This window comes from Martes martes (genome assembly GCF_963455335.1).
Source record: "Martes martes genome assembly, chromosome: 13".
NCBI classification, from domain to species: Eukaryota; Metazoa; Chordata; class Mammalia; order Carnivora; family Mustelidae; genus Martes; species Martes martes.
The window spans coordinates 83,621,251-83,639,954 of NC_137901.1; the positions used below are offsets into that span (position 1 = coordinate 83,621,251).

Below are 18,704 nucleotides of genomic sequence, written 5' to 3' on the forward strand. Positions count from 1 at the left end.
TAAACTGAATTCTTAACAGCATATATGAGTGCTGTGGTGTGGGTTTCCTTTAATATGATAAGTGGTAGCCAAACATAGTGAAACGATCATGAAAATACTGAAAGTTTTATAAGCTTTCTAAGACCGATTCTTTAGAAGGTAAGTTAGTAAACCATTTAATGGTTCTTTAGAATGATACTGTTTGTTTTAGCCAGCAGAGGTTATAGCTAAGGGGAAACATAGTAGCTGGATGGGAAGTCCCCAGAAGCAGATCTAAGTTCCATGTATTTCATTGGTATTACAATATATTATCATTTGCCATTTCTGGAGCTTTGGTTTTGTAGCATCGAGCATATGGGTGTTTACTTGCCTTACTTCATTTAACCATCACAGTGACTCTTGAGGTACATATTATCCTCATCTTACGGATGAAGAAACTGAAGTTCAAAAAGGCCCAAGGTCAACTAATAAGTGCTCAAGGCTCTTAAAAGCTCACCTTTTAAACTACAGAATCATTAGTGAAAGTACTGTAGTCATAGTCCTTTCAGACCAAAATTAAGAATGCATAAATTTGATATTTTTGCTATTCAAAAAGAAGAAGAAAATTTTTGTCAGGCAGAACCAGGTTCTCCTGCTAGTATATCTCTGACCTCTTTCGCTGATCTTGGTTCCTGATCCCACATGCATTTTGGATGTTTGATTTGGGGGTTGGAGCCGTCTTTCCTGGAAATCACATTGAAGCACTTATTTTAGAGGTGGGAGATTATCTCTCACCCCACCTCCTAATGGCTTTTTCACTAGAAAGAGCACATTTATAATTTCACTAGAAAAAAGCATGTATATAATTTACCTGTGAAAAAACGATTTCAGATGCTGACTTGGGGCGCTGTCTCACGGCAGATGGTCTTTACCTGTATACTACTAACTCAGTTGGAAGAGGAGTAAGCAAATTGGGGTCTGGATTACATGGTACTCTCAGGTCAGTTGCATGGAACTTGCTGAATGATTTGGCTGGAACATTTCCTTCCTTACATAAATCTCTATGAAGAAGACACCTGGGAGGCATACTCCCTCCCCCCACCCCCAAGACTGACTAGTAACTAAGTGCAAAACTTCATGTAATTCGGGTTTTCTTGCATTAGTAGACTCTTGTTCTGTTAATGCATTTCGGCTTTTTTTTGACTCTAAAGAGCTTGGTAGCCCTCAGGTCATTGTTTCTAGCCAGAAATTCCTCTTTGATCAGAATTACTATAATATTAGTGATTTCTCCATGTTGATGAATGGACGTTTTTCTAGTTAAGTCTCTTTGTGCTTGGATTTCACATTGGATTAACAGTGTTTTGCAGTTGGGATATATTAATCATTCTGTGAATTGCTGCCAAAAGAAACCACAATTTGAGATCCTTATATATATTTAATTAGATCTTTTCCCCAACTTTTTCTCCTCTAATTTGTTGTGGAAAATTAATATTTGCTCTAGTTCGTCAGCTGCAAAATGTTAATGTAATATATTTATTCTCCTTTAGATACTTTGCACACTTAGTCGTTTTAAAAATTAGGTGGAAACTGTCTGTCGTAGCACATTGTGTGGTTTCGAACACTGCCTTTTTTTTTTTTTTTTCTTCTCTGCAGAGGTTTTGTGTACTGCCGGAACGAGGAGCTGGAACCAGGATGGGTTGCTTTTGGCAGTGGCATTCTTCTCCACCGGCCTGTTTCTTTTGATAATAAACCTCACTCCCTTTTCCAGGTCATTGACCAGAATACCCTTCAGGTAAAAAGAAAACCAAGACATTGTCTTTTTATATTCTGGAGACAGTGAGGGAAGTTGCTGACCTCATCAGGAGTAAGAACACCGCTGATACAGTTTCCTGCCATAGTGGCATCCTTATAATTGTCATCATTTAGGCATTCTGTATTTTTCTGATATCTTAGAGTTTCCCCACATGGTCTGCGTGAATGTGCTCTCTACGAGTTTCTAAGGCCATCAACAAATTTTTGTGATCAAAAAAATTCTAGAGAGTCAAAGATGATAGACACACTAGCTGCCTTTTTCTTCTCTTTTGCCAGATCTATTTTGGGAAGGCATCATTTCCTTATTTGATTTGCTCTAAACAGCCTTTCTGTGGTAATGGGAGCCCTGAAATGAGTTTGGATAAAATCATTATGTGTTAGGGATTCAGAGCTCATCTTCAGTGCTTCCAGACATAGCAGTCCGTGCCAGCACTTGCTGCATCACACTGCAGTCCCCTGCTCTTGTCTCTTCCCCACTACCATGCATCCTTTTAAGTCTGGACCCCGTCTTACCTATCTTTGTGTGCTTAGAATGGAGCACAGTGCCCAGCATTGGATTGGTGATGATAATAGTAACTGTCCTTTATCAGCGTCTCTGTACCGGGCCCTGGTCTAGGCAATTTCCATACACTATCTGTGAGGTAGAACAATGGCAGTTTTGTCTTACAGAGGAGGCAGCTGAGGCTAGGCTTCTTGTAAGCACTCTGCAAGGTTATCCTTTATGTTGAATGAAAGAATGTAGCTCCAACGTTAAGGGACTTGCCCGAGGCCACACGATAATGGCAGCATAAGAACTTGAACCCATGGTTCTCAGCACCCGAGTTCAAGCTTTTTACATTACTCCTTTCTGCCTTTCAACCAAAGATGAACTGCCTGGTTAGAGTTCCCATGCGTGGCGTGCAGTCCCATGGCAGGACTTCGGTGGAATGTTGTGTCTCCTTTGTCACTCAACAATACCTTTCCTGGTGAACAGGAACTGTGCCTTATTCACTGTTGTATCTCTAAAACACACAGTAGCTGCTTAATAATTGTTAGATGAACAAAAAGAACAAATTGACAAATAAAATGCCCAATTGACCTCATTTTTTTTTTTTTAAGATTTTTTATTTGAGGGGTACCTGGGTGGCTCAGTGGGTTAAAGCCTCTGCCTTTGGCTCAGGTCATCATCCCAGGGTCCTGCGATTGAGCCCCACATCAGGCTCTCTGCTCGGCAGAGAGCCTGCTCCCCCCCCCACCCCGCTTGCCTCTCTGCCTACTTGTGATCTCTGTCAAATAAATAAATAAAATCTTTAAAATAAGAAAGATTTTATTTGACAGCACAAGCGGTGGGGGGGTGTCAGGGATAGGGAGAAGCAGGTTCTCCGCTGAACAGGGAGCCTCATGTGGGGCTCAATCCCAGGACCCCAGGATCATGACTTGAGCTGAAGGCAGATGCTTGACTGTCACCCAGGCGCCCCTTGACTTCATTTTTTATTAATGGGGACAGACGAGAATATGACCTATATTTATTTGAAGTAGAATTATATGCCTGGGAATTAAGCAGATGTTAAATCTTGGGACATGGTTGTTTTTTTTTTTTTTTTTAAGATTTTATTTTTTTATTTGACAGACAGAGATCACAAGTAGGCAGAGAGGCAGGCAGAGAGAGAGGAGGAAGCAGGCTCCCCGCTGAGCAGAGAGCCCGACGCGGGGCTCGATCCCAGGACGGTGGGACCATGACCCAAGCCAAAGGCAGAGGCTTAACCCACTGAGCCACCCAGGCGCCCCGGGACGTGGTTTTTATTTGAGGCAATGTCCATTTCCTCTGTTTTTTTTGCAGAAACTTCAGTTTTATCCAAGAAAACCATGTTTTTGCTAAGTAGGTGATGCGCATTGGAGCAATTTGGGAATTACTTAGGCCAATCAGTAGCTGTCAACTTTCTAGATTTCCTGGCACTACAAGTTCCAAAGTGTGGTTACAGCACCTACATTACTTTTTAACTTTTCAAATAGACAAAACAAGTCTGGAAAAAAAATTCCTATAAAATGAGTTCAAGGGTCAGAAGTAACCTTAGGAAAATGAGTGATTCACCCCGAGAGATGGAATAACTGAAAGTGGTTCTTGCTGTTCCCGAAGGCATCTGACCTTCTCTAATTATTATTTTGGGATTTTCAGTTCTGCTCCTACCCTCAGCATTTTGGAAAAACCTAGTCCGCAGTTTTCTGGGTCCCCATTTTCTCTCATTTTAAGGGCTTTTCTCTTGCAGTAAACATGAGTATGTAACTGCTCATTTAATATGAAATGTTGCAAAGCTCATTCCTTATACTGAAACTGAACGAGGGTTAGTATTAGAAACACACGCCTTCGTGTCTGATACAGAGAATTGGCGGTTGTCTTTTTCCTCCCAAGGGACTTGGTGCACCTCACTGAGCCCACGTGTGCTGGGCTGGGGTCTTGCGTGTGCCTTGCTTGTTTTCTTTCTCTCCTCCCCTGTCTCCCTTCTCTGCCTTCCCTCTCGTCTTCCTTCTGCCCTCTTTTTCACTTCCTTCCATATTTATCAAATAACTGTGTTGGACTCTGAATTAGGTGCTGGGATATAAAAGTAAATAAGATCCAGTCCCTATCCTTTTAAATATAATTAATAGTCTGAAATTCTTACTAAGGAAAACTTCGGACATTTCAGCAAGGACTATTTCTCTAAAGCTTTGTTTTCAATATTTGACAAAACACATGCCTAGCAGATTCTAATACTTCAGCCTCTTTTGTCTGTTGCATGGACCATTGAATGAATTTTTGTATTTTTGTCATGTAATTTTCATCTCTTAGAGCTAGTAGTTTTGACCAGGAAGCCTATCGAATTCTGATCTTGGACTTAATAGCATGAATGATGAACTGATAGAATTAATAAGTTGTATGTCACGCTAATGAAGTTTTCTTCCCTTTCATGTCCAGGTGTGCCAGATGGTGCCAATGCCAGCCAATCATCTCCCCGTTGGCAGCACCATGAGCACTGTGCACCTTTCTTCAGATGGTACTTACTTCTATTGGATCTGGTCCCCTGCCAGTCTGAATGAGAAAACCCCTAAGGGACATTCTGTCTTCATGGATATTTTCGAACTTGTGGTAAGATTCACTTTCTCATTTTGTGTCTTTGCAGAGAAACTTTCTTTTGGTTTCTTTTTGTATTGGTTTACATAGGACCCGAGAAAGTTGGGAGTATGTACAGTGTGTCCACTCTTGCCTCTAAATGGGCTTTTCTTTTGGATTTCTTTCAAGGTTTCTTTGGAGTTATGACACAGATAAAGCCAAGCTTTCTGAAGGTTAATCTGGCAACTGAGTGCAGATAATAATAGTTAATGTGTAGGCAGTGGGATTTTTTTTTTTTTTTTAAGATTTTGTTTATTTGACAGACACAGTGAGAGGGAACATAAGTAGGGGGAGAGGGAGAGGGAGAAGCAGGCTCCCCGCTGAGCAGAGAGCCTGACACGGGGCTCGATCCCAGGACCCTGGGATCAGGATCCAAGCAAATGGCAGATGCCTAATGACTGAGCCACCCAGGCGCCCCAGACAGTGGGATTTTTAAGTAGAAATGGTCATGGGGCTTGATGGAAATGTGGAACTAAATTGCAGTGACGAGACTGGGGCTATAGTAGATACTGGGAGTCTCTGTGAGACAATTAAAATCATGAGAAGGCATTTGTTCAGTAGATACTGTGTACTGTGAGTCAGACAGTGGTGTCTTTAGGTCGTGGGAATACAATGGTGGGCAAGCTGAGCAGGAACCTTGCTCTAATGGAGCTTGTATTCCGCCTGGTGGGTGGGTTCAGGTGGTAGTGGTGGAGTGACGGAAAAATCAAGAAGTGAGCAAACCAGCAGATAAGATAATTTTAGGTAGCGAAGGAAAAGCAATAGTTAACCAGATGAAGAAGTTGGGGAATAGGAGAGAGTAGAACGTTCTAGGGAGAAGAGGCCATAGGTGCAAAGGCCCTGTGACAGGAGCAAGCATGTGTGTTTTAGAAAATGACAGTGGCCAGAGTGGCTAGAATGCACAGGAGAGAGCTTAGTATAAGAAAAGAGTAGGAGTCCTGGTAGTCTAGAATTGTACTTGTCTGCTGTGGCAGGCTGTAGCCACATGTGGCTATTTAAATTTAAATTAGAATTAAACAAAATTAAAACTTTAGTTGCTCACTCGCAATAGCCAGCTTCAGGTGCTCAGTAGCCACATGTGACTGGCTTCTGTATTAAACATCAAAGATCTAGAACATTTCCATTGCTGAAGACCTATAAAAGAAGAAAATGCCCCAATCCGATGTGTGACAAAACCTTTTTTAATGATGTAATTTACAGCCTCCTTCTGGGAAGAAATTCACATTCCTGGAAAAAATAAATACAACACTGAAGTAATTTTTGAATAGATTTTAGTAGGATTTAAACTTCTTCTGGGAAACCTGTCCCCTGTCTGCCAGCTAACTGTCAGTCAGGAGTCTGGTATCATAAAGTACATTCTCTTCTATTTCTGTCTGGTTTCTCCGTTTAATCATCATCTTTTTTATAAGATGTTCCAGCCACAGTGAGCCTTTGAATTGGTCTGCTAGAGACTGTGCTGCTTTAACATGTGTTCATGATTGTCAGAAGAGCTTTTTGTTGTTGTGGTTTTTAACAGACTTAACCAGCTGGCTAAATGATCTAGGTCTTTATCCTAAGTATAAAGGGAAATTAAGGAATTTCCCCTTTCTCTGACATGCTACTGTTAAAAGAAAAACACCGTATCAAAGAAATACGTGAACATGGACCAAAGCTTCAGGTAGCACATCCAGGCTCCTCAGGGAAAGTGAGAGTCCCTCAGCTGGCCTCTGGCTGCTTCTCGTAGGACTCACTTTCGTGGTTTCCACTTTTCCTTCTTCTGGTGGTTGCCTTCATTTCTATAAGTAAAAAACTTATATTGCTGTTTTTTGATTTATGCACATCCTATATTTCGTGTTATTTTCCTCCTGCTATAGACAAGGGTTTGGTCCAGTTCCTACCCTTTTCTTCTTCCTCATAATCTATTTATTTTAATTCCTCTTTTGGTTATCTTTGTAACTTGCAGTGAAACCTGTATTTCTTGTTCCTCAGCTCGAGATGTTTCTGCATCTCCCATTCCTCTTCTTTAGGAGCTGGAGATAGTATCCCTTCCTGTTCCTCAGTGGGGGCAAGCCTAGACTTGAAGTGGGTGTATGTTTAGGGGAAAACCAAGAGGAAGAGAGGAGTCACCCCTGCCAACCGTAGAGAGTCATGGGAATTGGAGGCATGAGGTGTGGTGTAGAGCCATGGTGATGGGCCTAGAGGCTGAAAGTTAATAAAAGGAGCTGTGCTCCCCTTTGCTGGTGTACATGTTTGTACTCTGGCTGCCTGGGTGAAAGACTAGACTTTATTTTCTGAAGAAACTGAATGACTCTGGAAAAAAGATCTCCATGTGTGGACATTGGGGTTCATTTAAGGAAAAGGCTTGCTGCCCCAGTGAATCACCCGCAAGTGAGTTCTCCAGTAAGCAAGACTCAGCCTTGCACAGCATTGCTGATTTGTTTTGGTATCAGCTCTTTTTTAAACTAAACAAAAACAAAAACAAAAAAATAATAACCCCCAAAATCCACACAACCCAGAAACAAGACAAAACAAAACCCCAACCCAACAAAACCCCAAACTTTGGAGAGGTATGTGTGGAGGGGAAGAAGAAGAGATTATAAGTATTTTGCCAACTTTTTTTTTTTTTTAATTATTGAAGCCAGGTGATGGCCCCATGGGGGAGCTTCTGGTTATTCTTTTGTGCACATTTAAAAAATACTTTATTAAAAATTTAAAGTAGACAACCGAGGATCTCTAGACCAATGAGGAAAGCCTCCAATATGGAGATTAAGAATCAGAAAAAGAGCCAATAGCAGTGGAATAAAACTTTGTGAACACTAACTCTGTGAGCATTGAGAAGAACTACAACACATGAGGTCGGGAGAAAAGACCAGAAAATCAGCAAGAGCTCCTGGAAATGAAGACTAGGGTTGTCAACATTTCTTCCCTACCTCTCAATTACGTGCTTCGGGACCTGTTTCCAGAATGCCTTCCATCGCTGTCTGCTCTTACTCTCTGGCTGGTCTCCTACTGTCATGTAGCTTCAGACACCTCAATGTATTGACGGTGCTCAAATCTGCTCAGCCAGAACCTGTCCCCAGAGCTCCGGCTGCATACCGATGTGGTTGTGATATTTATATGCACAGGATAGGAGACTTTTCCAGTTGGAAGTCTGATCATCACTGCAAGCTGAATATGCCCCCAGCCGTACTCCTGATTTTACCCCGGAGCTTCTCTTCCTGGCTTTCCCTTCTCAGTTGATGGTGTCTGTGTCCTTCCACTGCTGGCCAGAGACCTTTATTGTTACACTTGAATCCTCTTTTCCCTCCTGAACTCCATCTATAGTTGGCAAATGCTGTCTGCTCAACCTCCAAGGTGGGCCCCCCTTCACCTACTATTGTCTGCACCTACAGCCCTCTGTCTTTCACACTGCTCTAGCCGCAGCCAGCCTCCTTGCTCACCCTCAAACACACCAAGTGCACTCCCACCTCCGGGCCGTCGTGCTTTCCTCTCACAGATAACCATGAAGCTTGTTTTCACATTTTAGGTCTCTCTCCAATAAGCTCCTTATTAAAAAGACCTTCCTTAACCATTCTATAGAAAACATTTTATATGTGGGGCACCTGGGTGGCTCAGTTGGTTAAGTGTCTGACGCATGATTTCAGCTCAGGTCATGATCTCTGGGTCATGGGCTCAAGCCCCATGCTGGACCCTGCACACAGAGTGTGGAGTCTGCCTGAGATTCCCTCTCCCTCTGCCCGCACCCCCCACCCCCGACACTCTCACTCATGCATGAGCCGATCTAAGTAAAATATTTTATATGAAATTAAATCCTATCCTTTCTTATCCCTTTTACCCTGCTTTATTTTTCTTTATAACTCATTACTATCCGTTTATTTACTTATCTGTTGACTATCTCCTTGGCCTAGAATGTCAGCCCCAGGTGGGCAGGGATTTGGGTCTCTTGTTGACTGCTGTGTCCCCAGTACCTGGAACAATGCTTGGCACACAGTAGGTGTTTACAAAATATTCGTTGGATGAATGGAAGCATCAGAAATTGGATACCTCAGGGTACCAGGGTAGCTCAGTTGGTTATGTTTCTGACTTCCCTTTGGGTCATGGTCCTGGGATTGAGTCCCATGTTGGGATCCCCACTCAGTGGGGAGTCTACCTGTCCCTCTTCTTCTCCCTCTCCCTCTGCCACTTTCTCTGCGCATGCTCTTTCTTTCAAAAATCTTAAAAAAAAAAAAAAAAAGGTTACCTCTAGCAAGGCTTGCTTTCCATCATCTTTTTGTTTTAAATGTTTAAAAATGGGCTTAAATTTTAAATGAATTTTCAGTAATCTTTATGTCAGTGTGGGGCTCAGACCCCTGACCGCAAGATCAAGAATCGCATGCTCCACCAACTGGGCCAGCCAAGTGCCCTCAAGTAAATTTTTATAAAAAGAAGAACTTGGTTAGTAGCATTGAATTGTGTTGAGAAGTCAACATTGAAGTTGAAAGAGGTTGTTGATTGGAGAATATGGAGGCCATGGGTAGTAGCCTTAGCAATAGCAGTTGTGGGGACTCAGAGGGGTGAAGGCAGGTAGTCAGTTGGTTGATTGTGGTGAAGAGGGTAAGATGAGAAGAACAGCTAATTCTCTCCAGAGGTTTGTCATGAAAAAAAAGGAGAGAAAGAAAAGGGATGTAGTAGAGTAGACTGTGGGGGATGTTGAAGTATTTTTAACTTTGTTTTTAAAATTTTAAGTTATTGAACAGATTATAAAGTCATCTTCAAAATTGACATAGCCATAGCCCTCTGATGAACTGCCTTGGCCAAACCAAACGAAAAAAACTTATTCAACCCCCCCCCCCACATTTATTAAGGTATTGCTGACAAAAAATAAACTTTTAAGGTGATGATTTGCCATATGTGTATATTGTGAAATGATTACCAATTTCAAGTTAGTTAATATCTGTCACGTCGTGTGTCTGCTGCATTTATGTGCATGTATGGTACCATTTAAGATATGCTCTTAATAACTTCTAAGTATACTTTGTGATTAGCTATAGTCACCATGCTGTACATTAGCTCCCCAGAACTTACTCATTTTCTGAGAGTTTGTACTCTTAGACCAACATCTCCCATCTCTCTCACCCCACAGCCTCTGGCAACCAATTTTTTCTGTTTCTGTGAGTTTGACCTTTTTTTTTGTCTTCCAAAGGGAGATCATACAGTCTTTCTCAGTCAGATTTATTCACTTAGTATGATACTCTCAAGGCCCATCCATGGAGTCGCAAATGGCAGGGTTTCATTTTTGAAAAGGCTGAAGACTAAAATTCTTTACTTTTCTGATTCATGAAAAATTTTGGTTTCTAAATAGTATAAATATTTGCTGCTTAGATGTGGCTAATGGTAAATATTGGAAAGAATTAGGTTTATTATGAATTATGATTTCACCCAGAAACTTGGGAGTACTGATAAATTTCTCTCTAAATTTAGTGATGGTTACTTTGTTTTGAATACTTTTAAAAATAGTCTATTTATATAGTTCTAAAAATTCAAACGATACAAAAGTTTCCCACCTACCTGCCTTCTAATTCATTTTCTTCCCTCCCTAGAGGCAAATAATGTTAACACGTTTTTCTGTATTCTTCCTAATATGAGCATGTACAAATACACATGCATATTTTTTCCTTTTCTGTTTTTACACAAATGCTAATTTGTTATACTTTTTTTTTTTTTTTTAAAGTAAGCTCTGTGCCAGCATGGGGTTTGAACTCAAAACCCTGAAATCAAAAGTTGCATGCCCTACCAACTGAGCCAGCCAGGTGCCACCCCCCTCCTTTAAAAAAAAAAAAAAAATTAAATAAATCTTATGCAGTGTGGGGCTTGAACTCACAACCCTGAGATCAAGAGTCACATGTTATACACATTTCTGTACCTCATGCAAGTGAGTAGTGAGAGGGTGGTGATGGGTAAGGTCAGATAGGTAGCTGGGACCATTTCATGTAGGGCCTTGTAAGGTATTTGGATTTTATTAGAGGGAACATGAGGAGCTCTTAAAGAGTTTTGAGCAGGATCTGGTTTTAATAGTTCATGGCAGCTTTTGGGTCAAGAATAAAGCAAGATTTAAAGATTGGTATAGAGACTAAACAGCTGTAGAAGAGATCATTTTTAGTTTTACAATCAGGAGACAAATCTGTATTTTTTTGAGAAGGTGCGAACATGAGTGCAGGATGGGGGGAGAGGGAGAGAGAGAATCTCAAGCAGGGTCCATGCCCAGCATAGAGCCCCACACAGAGCTTGAGCTCATGACCCTACATGACCCGAGCTGAAATCAGGAGTTGGGCACTTGACCAACTGAGCCACCCAGGTGCTCCCAGAAATTAAATAACTAAAAACCTATTTTTGGCATCTCAAATATCACCAGCTTCTTCTGTTGTCATTTCTTATGAAAAATCAGCTGAGTCTGAGCTACAAAATAGGTGTACTGGTATTTAGCCTCGAGGGAAAACTAAAGGATTGAGGGCTGGCTAAAATGCATAGGTAATCAGAGCGGGATCTCACTGGCTGTGCTGGTCTCTCAAAATGAGTTCTGATTCACTCAGAATGGAGTAGATAAGTAATCATGACATAAGGTGGACTATAGGAATATAATTAGTACAACGTAAAGAAAGGGAATATAGAGAATGTTCTATCTAACAAACTATTAATATGGAACAATCTCTGACTTTGGGGGTATTTCAATTAACTGCTCAACAAACAAGCTCAAAACTGACTGCTAGCAGTAATGATTTAGAGGTTGGTGGGGCTCAGTTGGGTGGTGGTCCTTCTCTGTGTGGGGAAGCTGTGGTCACCCCTGCAGCTTCATTCAGCTTGGAGCTTGACTGGGGCTGTACTGGTCAAGACCGCCTCTCATTCTCCAGCTTTTCAAGAGCACAAGTGCTCCTTAAGCCTCTGCTTGCATCATGCTTTCTGGTGGCCAAGGCCAGAGTCAGTGTGGGAGGAAACTAAATGAGGGCATGACTCCAGGTTGCATCATTCCCTGGGGCCACCAGTGTCCTAGCCTGCCACTTGGAGCCACAGGCTTTTGCAGTTCTAAGACACTTAGACTCTGGCCCTTAAGACTACGGAATAACAGAATCCTCTATAACTCCTTTCTTACCTTTTCGGAGCACATTTTTTTACATCTTCTGTTTTGTGCTGAGGTCTTCGTGCCCTCACACGTGCACACTCTCCATAAACCGCTGTTCTTCAGAGAGGTTCAGTGACCATTTTATTGCTATTTTGTCCTCTTTATATCCCTTCCTAAACATATGGTCAGCATAGTAATGGGCACTCTAGGTCCCTTCTCTTTTCCCCACAGGTTTATTATTTCCTTTAAATTATGATCTGGATGACTGAGATGCCCTTCATTCATCGGTATTCATCTAGTACCTACTACTACTCTTTGTCTGGGTAGCAGGGTAACAGGCCTTTGTTTTAAAGGAGCTCACAGGAGGGTGGGGAGATAGTAAGAAACAACCAAACCGTTTCAGCTCGTGATAATAAAAGAGGCGAGAAAATAAAACAGGGTGAGGTGACAGTGAGTGGGGTGGAGGTGGGGAGCAACTTTAGTTCACCTGGCAGATCCGGTCTTTCTAAGGAAGGACACTGGAGCTGAGACCTGAATGATAAGCACCATCCCTCCTGATGGATAGGGTGACCAAGCATCCCGGTTTGCCTGGGGCTGAGATTTCTCCCGTCATGGGACTCTCGGTGCTAAAACCAGGACAGGCCTGAGCAAACTGGAATAGTTGTTGAATCCAGGAAGGGGGAACAGCAAGTCCCAAGGCCTGGAGTTAGGAGGAAGCGTGGCATTTTGGAGATGTGACAGAAGCCAGCGTGGCCTAAAGCGTAGTGAGGAAGGGTGAACAGAAGCCGGCGAGGCTGGAAAGTCCGTGGAGGATGGACCATATGGGCCTTCATAGTAGTTTGGGTTTTATTTTAAGTGTGTTGGGAGGCGACTGCAGGATTCTGAGACTGGAAGGCCATGGCTTCGTTTACGCTGGTGAATGATCATATGGCTGGTGTGCAGAGAGGAGAGCATGAGGGTGTCAAGGTGGAAATGGGAGGCCAGGGAAGAGGCTGGTTCAGTCCTCAGGCTTAGGAGGATGGTGGCCTCTGCCGGGAGGCTTCCGGGAGGGAAGCTTCTTGGCACTGCAAACTCACTGCTGCTGACTCCTCTTGGGCTCTTTCCCTCCTTTCTAGATCGGTAGCTTTGCAATCCTGAAGAGCTTCTCTTCCAAGTAGAGGTTCCCAGATTTACCACTCTGTGCACCAAACTGCAGCCCCCTTTGCTGCCCCAGGTGCTCTACCAGCTGCTCGGTGTTTTCAAAGTACTTGAACACAATAGCATCGTTTTTTTTGAAGGTCTCCATTGATTTTTCTCATGGGGCGGATTGGGTAATGCTTTTGAATGCCAAGCTTAGAGTGATTGATTTTTATCTTGGATGCCTTTGAAGGGTTCTTCTTAGAGTTGTGGGACATAAATAGAGCTCTGCTTGGTAAAGGTTGCTCTAGCCGGAGGGTGGGGGAGAACGATGTGGCTGTGTTACATTTTAGGCGACAGTAGGCTATTTGAGAGGAAATGCCGGGGAGTGGGAGGCAGTCAGAGAGGGTGGGACTGGATCTCAGTAGCAAGGACGCGTCTGTTTATAGGAACGTGGGAGTCACACCACAAAGAGGTGGGATTGGATTCAAGTGAGGACGCTGGTTTGTTTATTCAGTCAGGCATCAAGTATTTATTGCTGTCCCTTGAGAGCTGAAGATGTTTTTGGTGAACGATGCAGACAGAATCCCTGTTTTTGGGGAGCCCGCATTCCATCGGGGTGGGGGAGGTAGAAGAGCAAACAATAAATGAATTAATGAATAAGGTAACTTCAGAGAGCCGTAAGCGCTGTGTGGGTAACTGGACAGGGTGATGTGCTCTGGCCTGGAAGGGGTGGAGGAGACTCTCCTTTGGATTGGTCATCCGGAAGGTCTCTTTGAGGAGGTGATATTCTGCCTGAGACCTGAATGAGTGGAAAGAGCCAGCCACGGGAAGACCTGCGGAGAGATTGTTCCAGGCAGAGGTCTTAGACACCAGAGGCTGGGTCTAATCCCAGGCAGGCTTCTGTGTAAGCAAGTAGAGATTGTGGAACCAAAAAATATGAGAGGGGCGCCTGGGGGGCTCAGTGGGTTAAAGCCTCTGCCTTCAGCTCAGGTCATGATCTCAGGGTCCTGGGATCAAGCCCCGCATCAGGCTCTCTGCTCAGCGGGGAGCTTGCTTCTCTCTCTCTCTGCCTGCCTCTCTGCCTACTTGTGATCTCTGTCTGTCAAATAAATAAATAAAATCTTTAAAAAAATTATAATGCCGTGGTGAACATCCTCATGGGGAAAAAAAAAATACGAGAGCAAGGAGGGCAGGGACTGTGTTAGTTCAGCTCACTTAACAGAGAACCTTACACAGAGGTCAGTGTTCATATTAAAAAGACCCAAACCAGGATTGTGTTCTACCAAAACTGTGGAAAAAGAGCCCCAAGAAGCCTGGCAAACATGGTAGAGCCCACATGGAAGGTAAGGAAGAGGTAGAAGGCTTTAGTTTCAGGTTCTATGTAGACCATCACACGTGTCCCACTTGTTGGAGGAGGTGGAATTAAGCCCTCTAAAGGGGAAGATGAAGGGGCAAGGAAATAGAAATAGAATTTTTGGACTCTCCAAGAAATCCTTTCTCTCATCACTTGTGAATGTGTCATAAAGGTCTCCCCAACTCTGTGCAGCCCTCTCTGGGAGCTTTCCTGGCTGTGCTTCTGAATTTGCTTGCTTTTTCTTCTTCTCTGTTACCAACCTTTCACGTTGGACTCCTTTGCTTTTTATTTGCTTCTGTTAAGCCTTGCTTCTCTGCCCTCACATCCCCTCTTGTCTCTCTAGCCCAGAGCAGCAGGCCAGTCCCATTTGCCTTTGCTAGTGGCATCAGTCTCTGGGGCTCCTGCCAGATCCAGGAGCTTGGGTCTAGAAGGGTACAGGGAGATGCAGAAGCTGCATGAGATGTAATTTGAGATGTTCACCAGTGAATGGAAGCGGAGAAAAGGGAGGGTGCTTGAGTGGGCTGCCAAGGTCTTGTTTAAGGTCTGTGTATACTTGAAACCAGCAAGAAGGAAGACATAAGGGAGACTGACAATAACAGGACAGAAGGGAGTTAATTAAGGGAGCAGTTAGGAGGCAGAAGCAGAAGAGTTAACCTTCAACTGCAGGAGGCGAACGCACTTCTTCCTCTGAATTCAGAGGAAAAGAAGGATAAATGAGGCTGGATACAGGATACTTGAGTTGGAAGAGAGTTGGGTGGGAGCAGCCTCCAGGAAGTGGTCTGGATCTTTTCAGCAGGAAAGCCAGCTAGGTGCTCTGCTGAAAGTCAGGCTTGAAATTGAAGGAATTTTGGAATCCCCACTGCAGAGATTGTGTTGGCGAATCAAGTGTTGAAGGAAGAACTGCTGAGCCCCAGCAAGGATCCAGCTGCTGCTGGCATGTATTTGGAGCAGACAAAGTCTGCCTTTCTCCAGGATTGCCGCGCCAGCGCCCAAGCAGCTGGGGCTAATGTCAACTGCTGTCAGTACAGAATTTGGATTTTAGCCACTAATTATATTTCAAGAAGACATTATCTTCCTAGTTGTACTTAATAGTAAATCAGAAATGGATTGATTTGTTTTCCTCTCATCTTACTTGTACCTGTCAGAAGCTTGTAATTAGGGAGAGCTGCCTGTGGAATTCAATATAGGGAATTTTAATCAACTGCCTTTTGTAGAATCTCTTAAACCTGGCTCAATTAAAAAAAAAAGAAAAATTTAAAAATTAAAAAAAAAATAAAACGTGGCTCATGGCTTTTAGAATCTATGCTGTTAGGAAAAACGAAAGCTCAAACTTACCTTGCCTTTCTTTTGTTCTCAGTTGTTTGTTTTTTTTTTTAAAGATTTTATTTATTTATTTGACAGACAGAGATCACAAGTAGGCAGAGAGGCAGGCAGAGAGAGGGGGGGAAGCAGGCTCCCTGCTGAGCAGAGAACCCGATGTGGGGCTCGATCCCAGGACCCTGGAATCACAACCCGAGCCAAAGGCAGAGGCCCTAACCCACTGAGCTACCCAGGCATCCCTGTTCTCAGTAGTTTCTATAGAACAGTTAAGTTTTGAGGTATACATCTACTCAGGGGCAGTTTTTGGAAAAGCTTTTGAGCAACCAGATCACAATGATACCATTTTTGAGTAGAAATCTGCTGACTTGGTAGAAACCAGTATCACTGAAGGATGACCTCTTTTTCTTTAACCACTAGGTTGAAAATGGTGTATTTGTAGCCAATCCACTTCAGGAACGCACAATTCTGATGAGAAAAGAGGGCGAATCTGCAAAAAGCATTAATGAGATGCTTCTGAGCAGACTTTCACGCTACAGAGCCTCCCCGTCTGCAACACTGGCTGCCCTTACTGGCTCCACCATCTCCAACACACTGAAAGAAGACCAAGCAGGTACGCTGCCCTTTGTTCACTGTTTCTGTTTACCTTATGTAGCTCCACTCAGCTACGTATTTATCTTTTAAGACTTTATTTTTTTAGAGCAGTTTTAGGTTCATAGCAAAATTGAGAGGAAGGTAGAGAAATTTCCCATAAACCTCCAGCCCCCACACATGCGCAGTCCTCCCCCTTATCTAGAGGTGGTATGTTTGTTGCAGTTGGTGAACCTACATGATCACCCCAACTCCAGAGTTTACTCTTGGTGGTGCGGATTCTGTGGGTTTGGGCAAACTCGTGATGACAGGTCTTCATCATCATGGTATTGTACAGGGTATCAAGCCTGTTCATGGCTTGATGCATTCAGCTTGTGGTTAGTGAGCGCTGTCTCTGGAATTCGGGCAGTGCTGCTTTTTTTTTTTTTTAAGTGTACTTATTTTTAGTAATCTCTACGCCCAGTGTGGGGCTTGAACTCACAACTTCAAGACCAAGAACACATGCTCCTCTGACTGAGCCAGGCAGGCGTCCCTTGGACAGCACATTTTATAGAGTGCTCATGGTGTGCCATATAAAGCACTTGCCTTTACGTACTTCGCCTTTTTATTTCCAGGCCATCCATTTTATTTATTTATTTTTTTTAAATTCCAAACCATTACATGTTGGCTATAGACATGAACTGGCATGAATCTATAATAATTCAAAACAGCCCTGTCTTTAACTGTAAATACCTTATCATTAATGTAAATCGATTTCATGTTTAGCATATGCTTCATAAATGTAAAAAAAATTCATGTTTAGCATTGTCTTCACTAAATACAATCTTGGCCAAGCAAATAAGAGGCAAACCTTCCACAACGGAGGTTGCTTTTTCTAGAATTTATCACGTAGTATTTACACTTTAATATTTTTTTTTTAAAGATTTTTTATTTATTTATTTGACAGACAGAGATCACAAGTAGGCACAAAGGCAGGCAGAGAGAAAGAGGAGGAAGCAGGTTCCTCCCTGAGTGGAGAGCCTGATGCGGGGCTCGATTCCAGGACCCTGGGATCATGACCTGGGCCAAAGGCAGAGGCTTAACCCACTGAGCTACCCAGGTGCCCCTGCACTTTAATATTTTAAATAGATAATGCGTTTATAGAGTTTGAAAGTAGAAGCAGTATAGAAAGGTATGTACAAAGAAATCTTAGTCTCACATCTCGGCATGTTATACATTTTGCCCCTGTACTGCCACCTGTAGGTAATTGTATTTATTAGTTTTTATTTAACCTTACAGAATTTCTTTATGCAAGTACAATTAAAGACAAACTTATGTGTTCTTATTTTCCTTTTTTTTTTTTAAATAAAAAAGCCTACAAGCATACTGTTCTGTACTTCAAAAGCAAGAGTTCTCAACTGAGATAAGCCTTAAGAGGCTCATGAACACACTGCCCAAAGCTTTCTACATCTTAAGTGTATCCATCCTGATTTTCACCAGACTTTCAAGGCCATCTATATGGCCAAAACAAGGTTAAGAACCATTCTTCTTTTTTTTTTTTTTTTAAGATTTTATTTATTTATTTGACAGAGATCACAAGTAGGCAGAGAGGCAGGCAGAGAGACGGGGCGGGGGGGGGGGGGGAGCAGGCTCCCTGCTGAGCAGAGAGCCCGATGCAGGGCTTGATCCTAGGACCCCAGGATCCCAGCCCTAACCCACTGAGCCACCCAGGCGTCCCAAGAACCATTCTTCTTGATGAATTTGCAGATTACACCAACTATGTGACTCTATAACAAATCATGTACTGTAGTAAAAAGTAAGGCTAGAAAATATGCCGTATATAGAAAAATGCATCTGAATTAATGTTTAATGAATTTAATGCAATTTTATGCTTTAATCCTTTCACATACTGAAATGTTGGGAAGAGAAAATATTTGATTAATTCATTATGAGGCTATCAAATTAAGTACTTACTGGTTCATATTAGAACTTAAGGATAGAATTTTATTTTCATGGGTCTCTATTATATCAAATGTAAGTGAGGAAATTGTTAATAGTTGTCAGAACTTGGGTCTATGGATAATTTGAATGGTAGAAATACTTTGTAGAGAATGGTCCTTTTACCAAAATAAACAGCTTCCTGACAAGCCGAAGGCTTGTTCTGGGTTTTTCCCTTGGGAGAAAACTGAATCCTACCCTGAACAATAGAAGTACTAAAGGAATCTTTGTTAGAGAAGGAAATATGGGCGAAATCAGACAGAGAACTCAGAAGGCAAGGGTATATTTAGAATAAACTGTGAAAACTGATATTGTATTCAAAACATGTGAGCTCATACTTTTATATTCATTCTCTGCACATTCAGTGACATGAT

The 18,704-nt window shown here is 42.6% G+C and overlaps 1 protein-coding gene across 3 annotated transcripts in view; it reads left to right on the forward strand.

The window, feature by feature from the left end:
- The window catches only part of HECTD4 (HECT domain E3 ubiquitin protein ligase 4), a 177,505-nt gene that overhangs the window by 59,041 nt on the left and 99,760 nt on the right, over positions 1 to 18,704 (forward strand). For all 3 annotated transcript variants that reach the window (XM_080821201.1, XM_080821202.1, XM_080821203.1), the window contains exons 5-8: positions 850 to 958; positions 1,612 to 1,750; positions 4,703 to 4,873; positions 16,183 to 16,375. In XM_080821201.1, the coding sequence (XP_080677327.1) occupies positions 850 to 958; positions 1,612 to 1,750; positions 4,703 to 4,873; positions 16,183 to 16,375 (612 nt within the window). The remainder of the gene's footprint in view (positions 1 to 849; positions 959 to 1,611; positions 1,751 to 4,702; positions 4,874 to 16,182; positions 16,376 to 18,704) is intronic.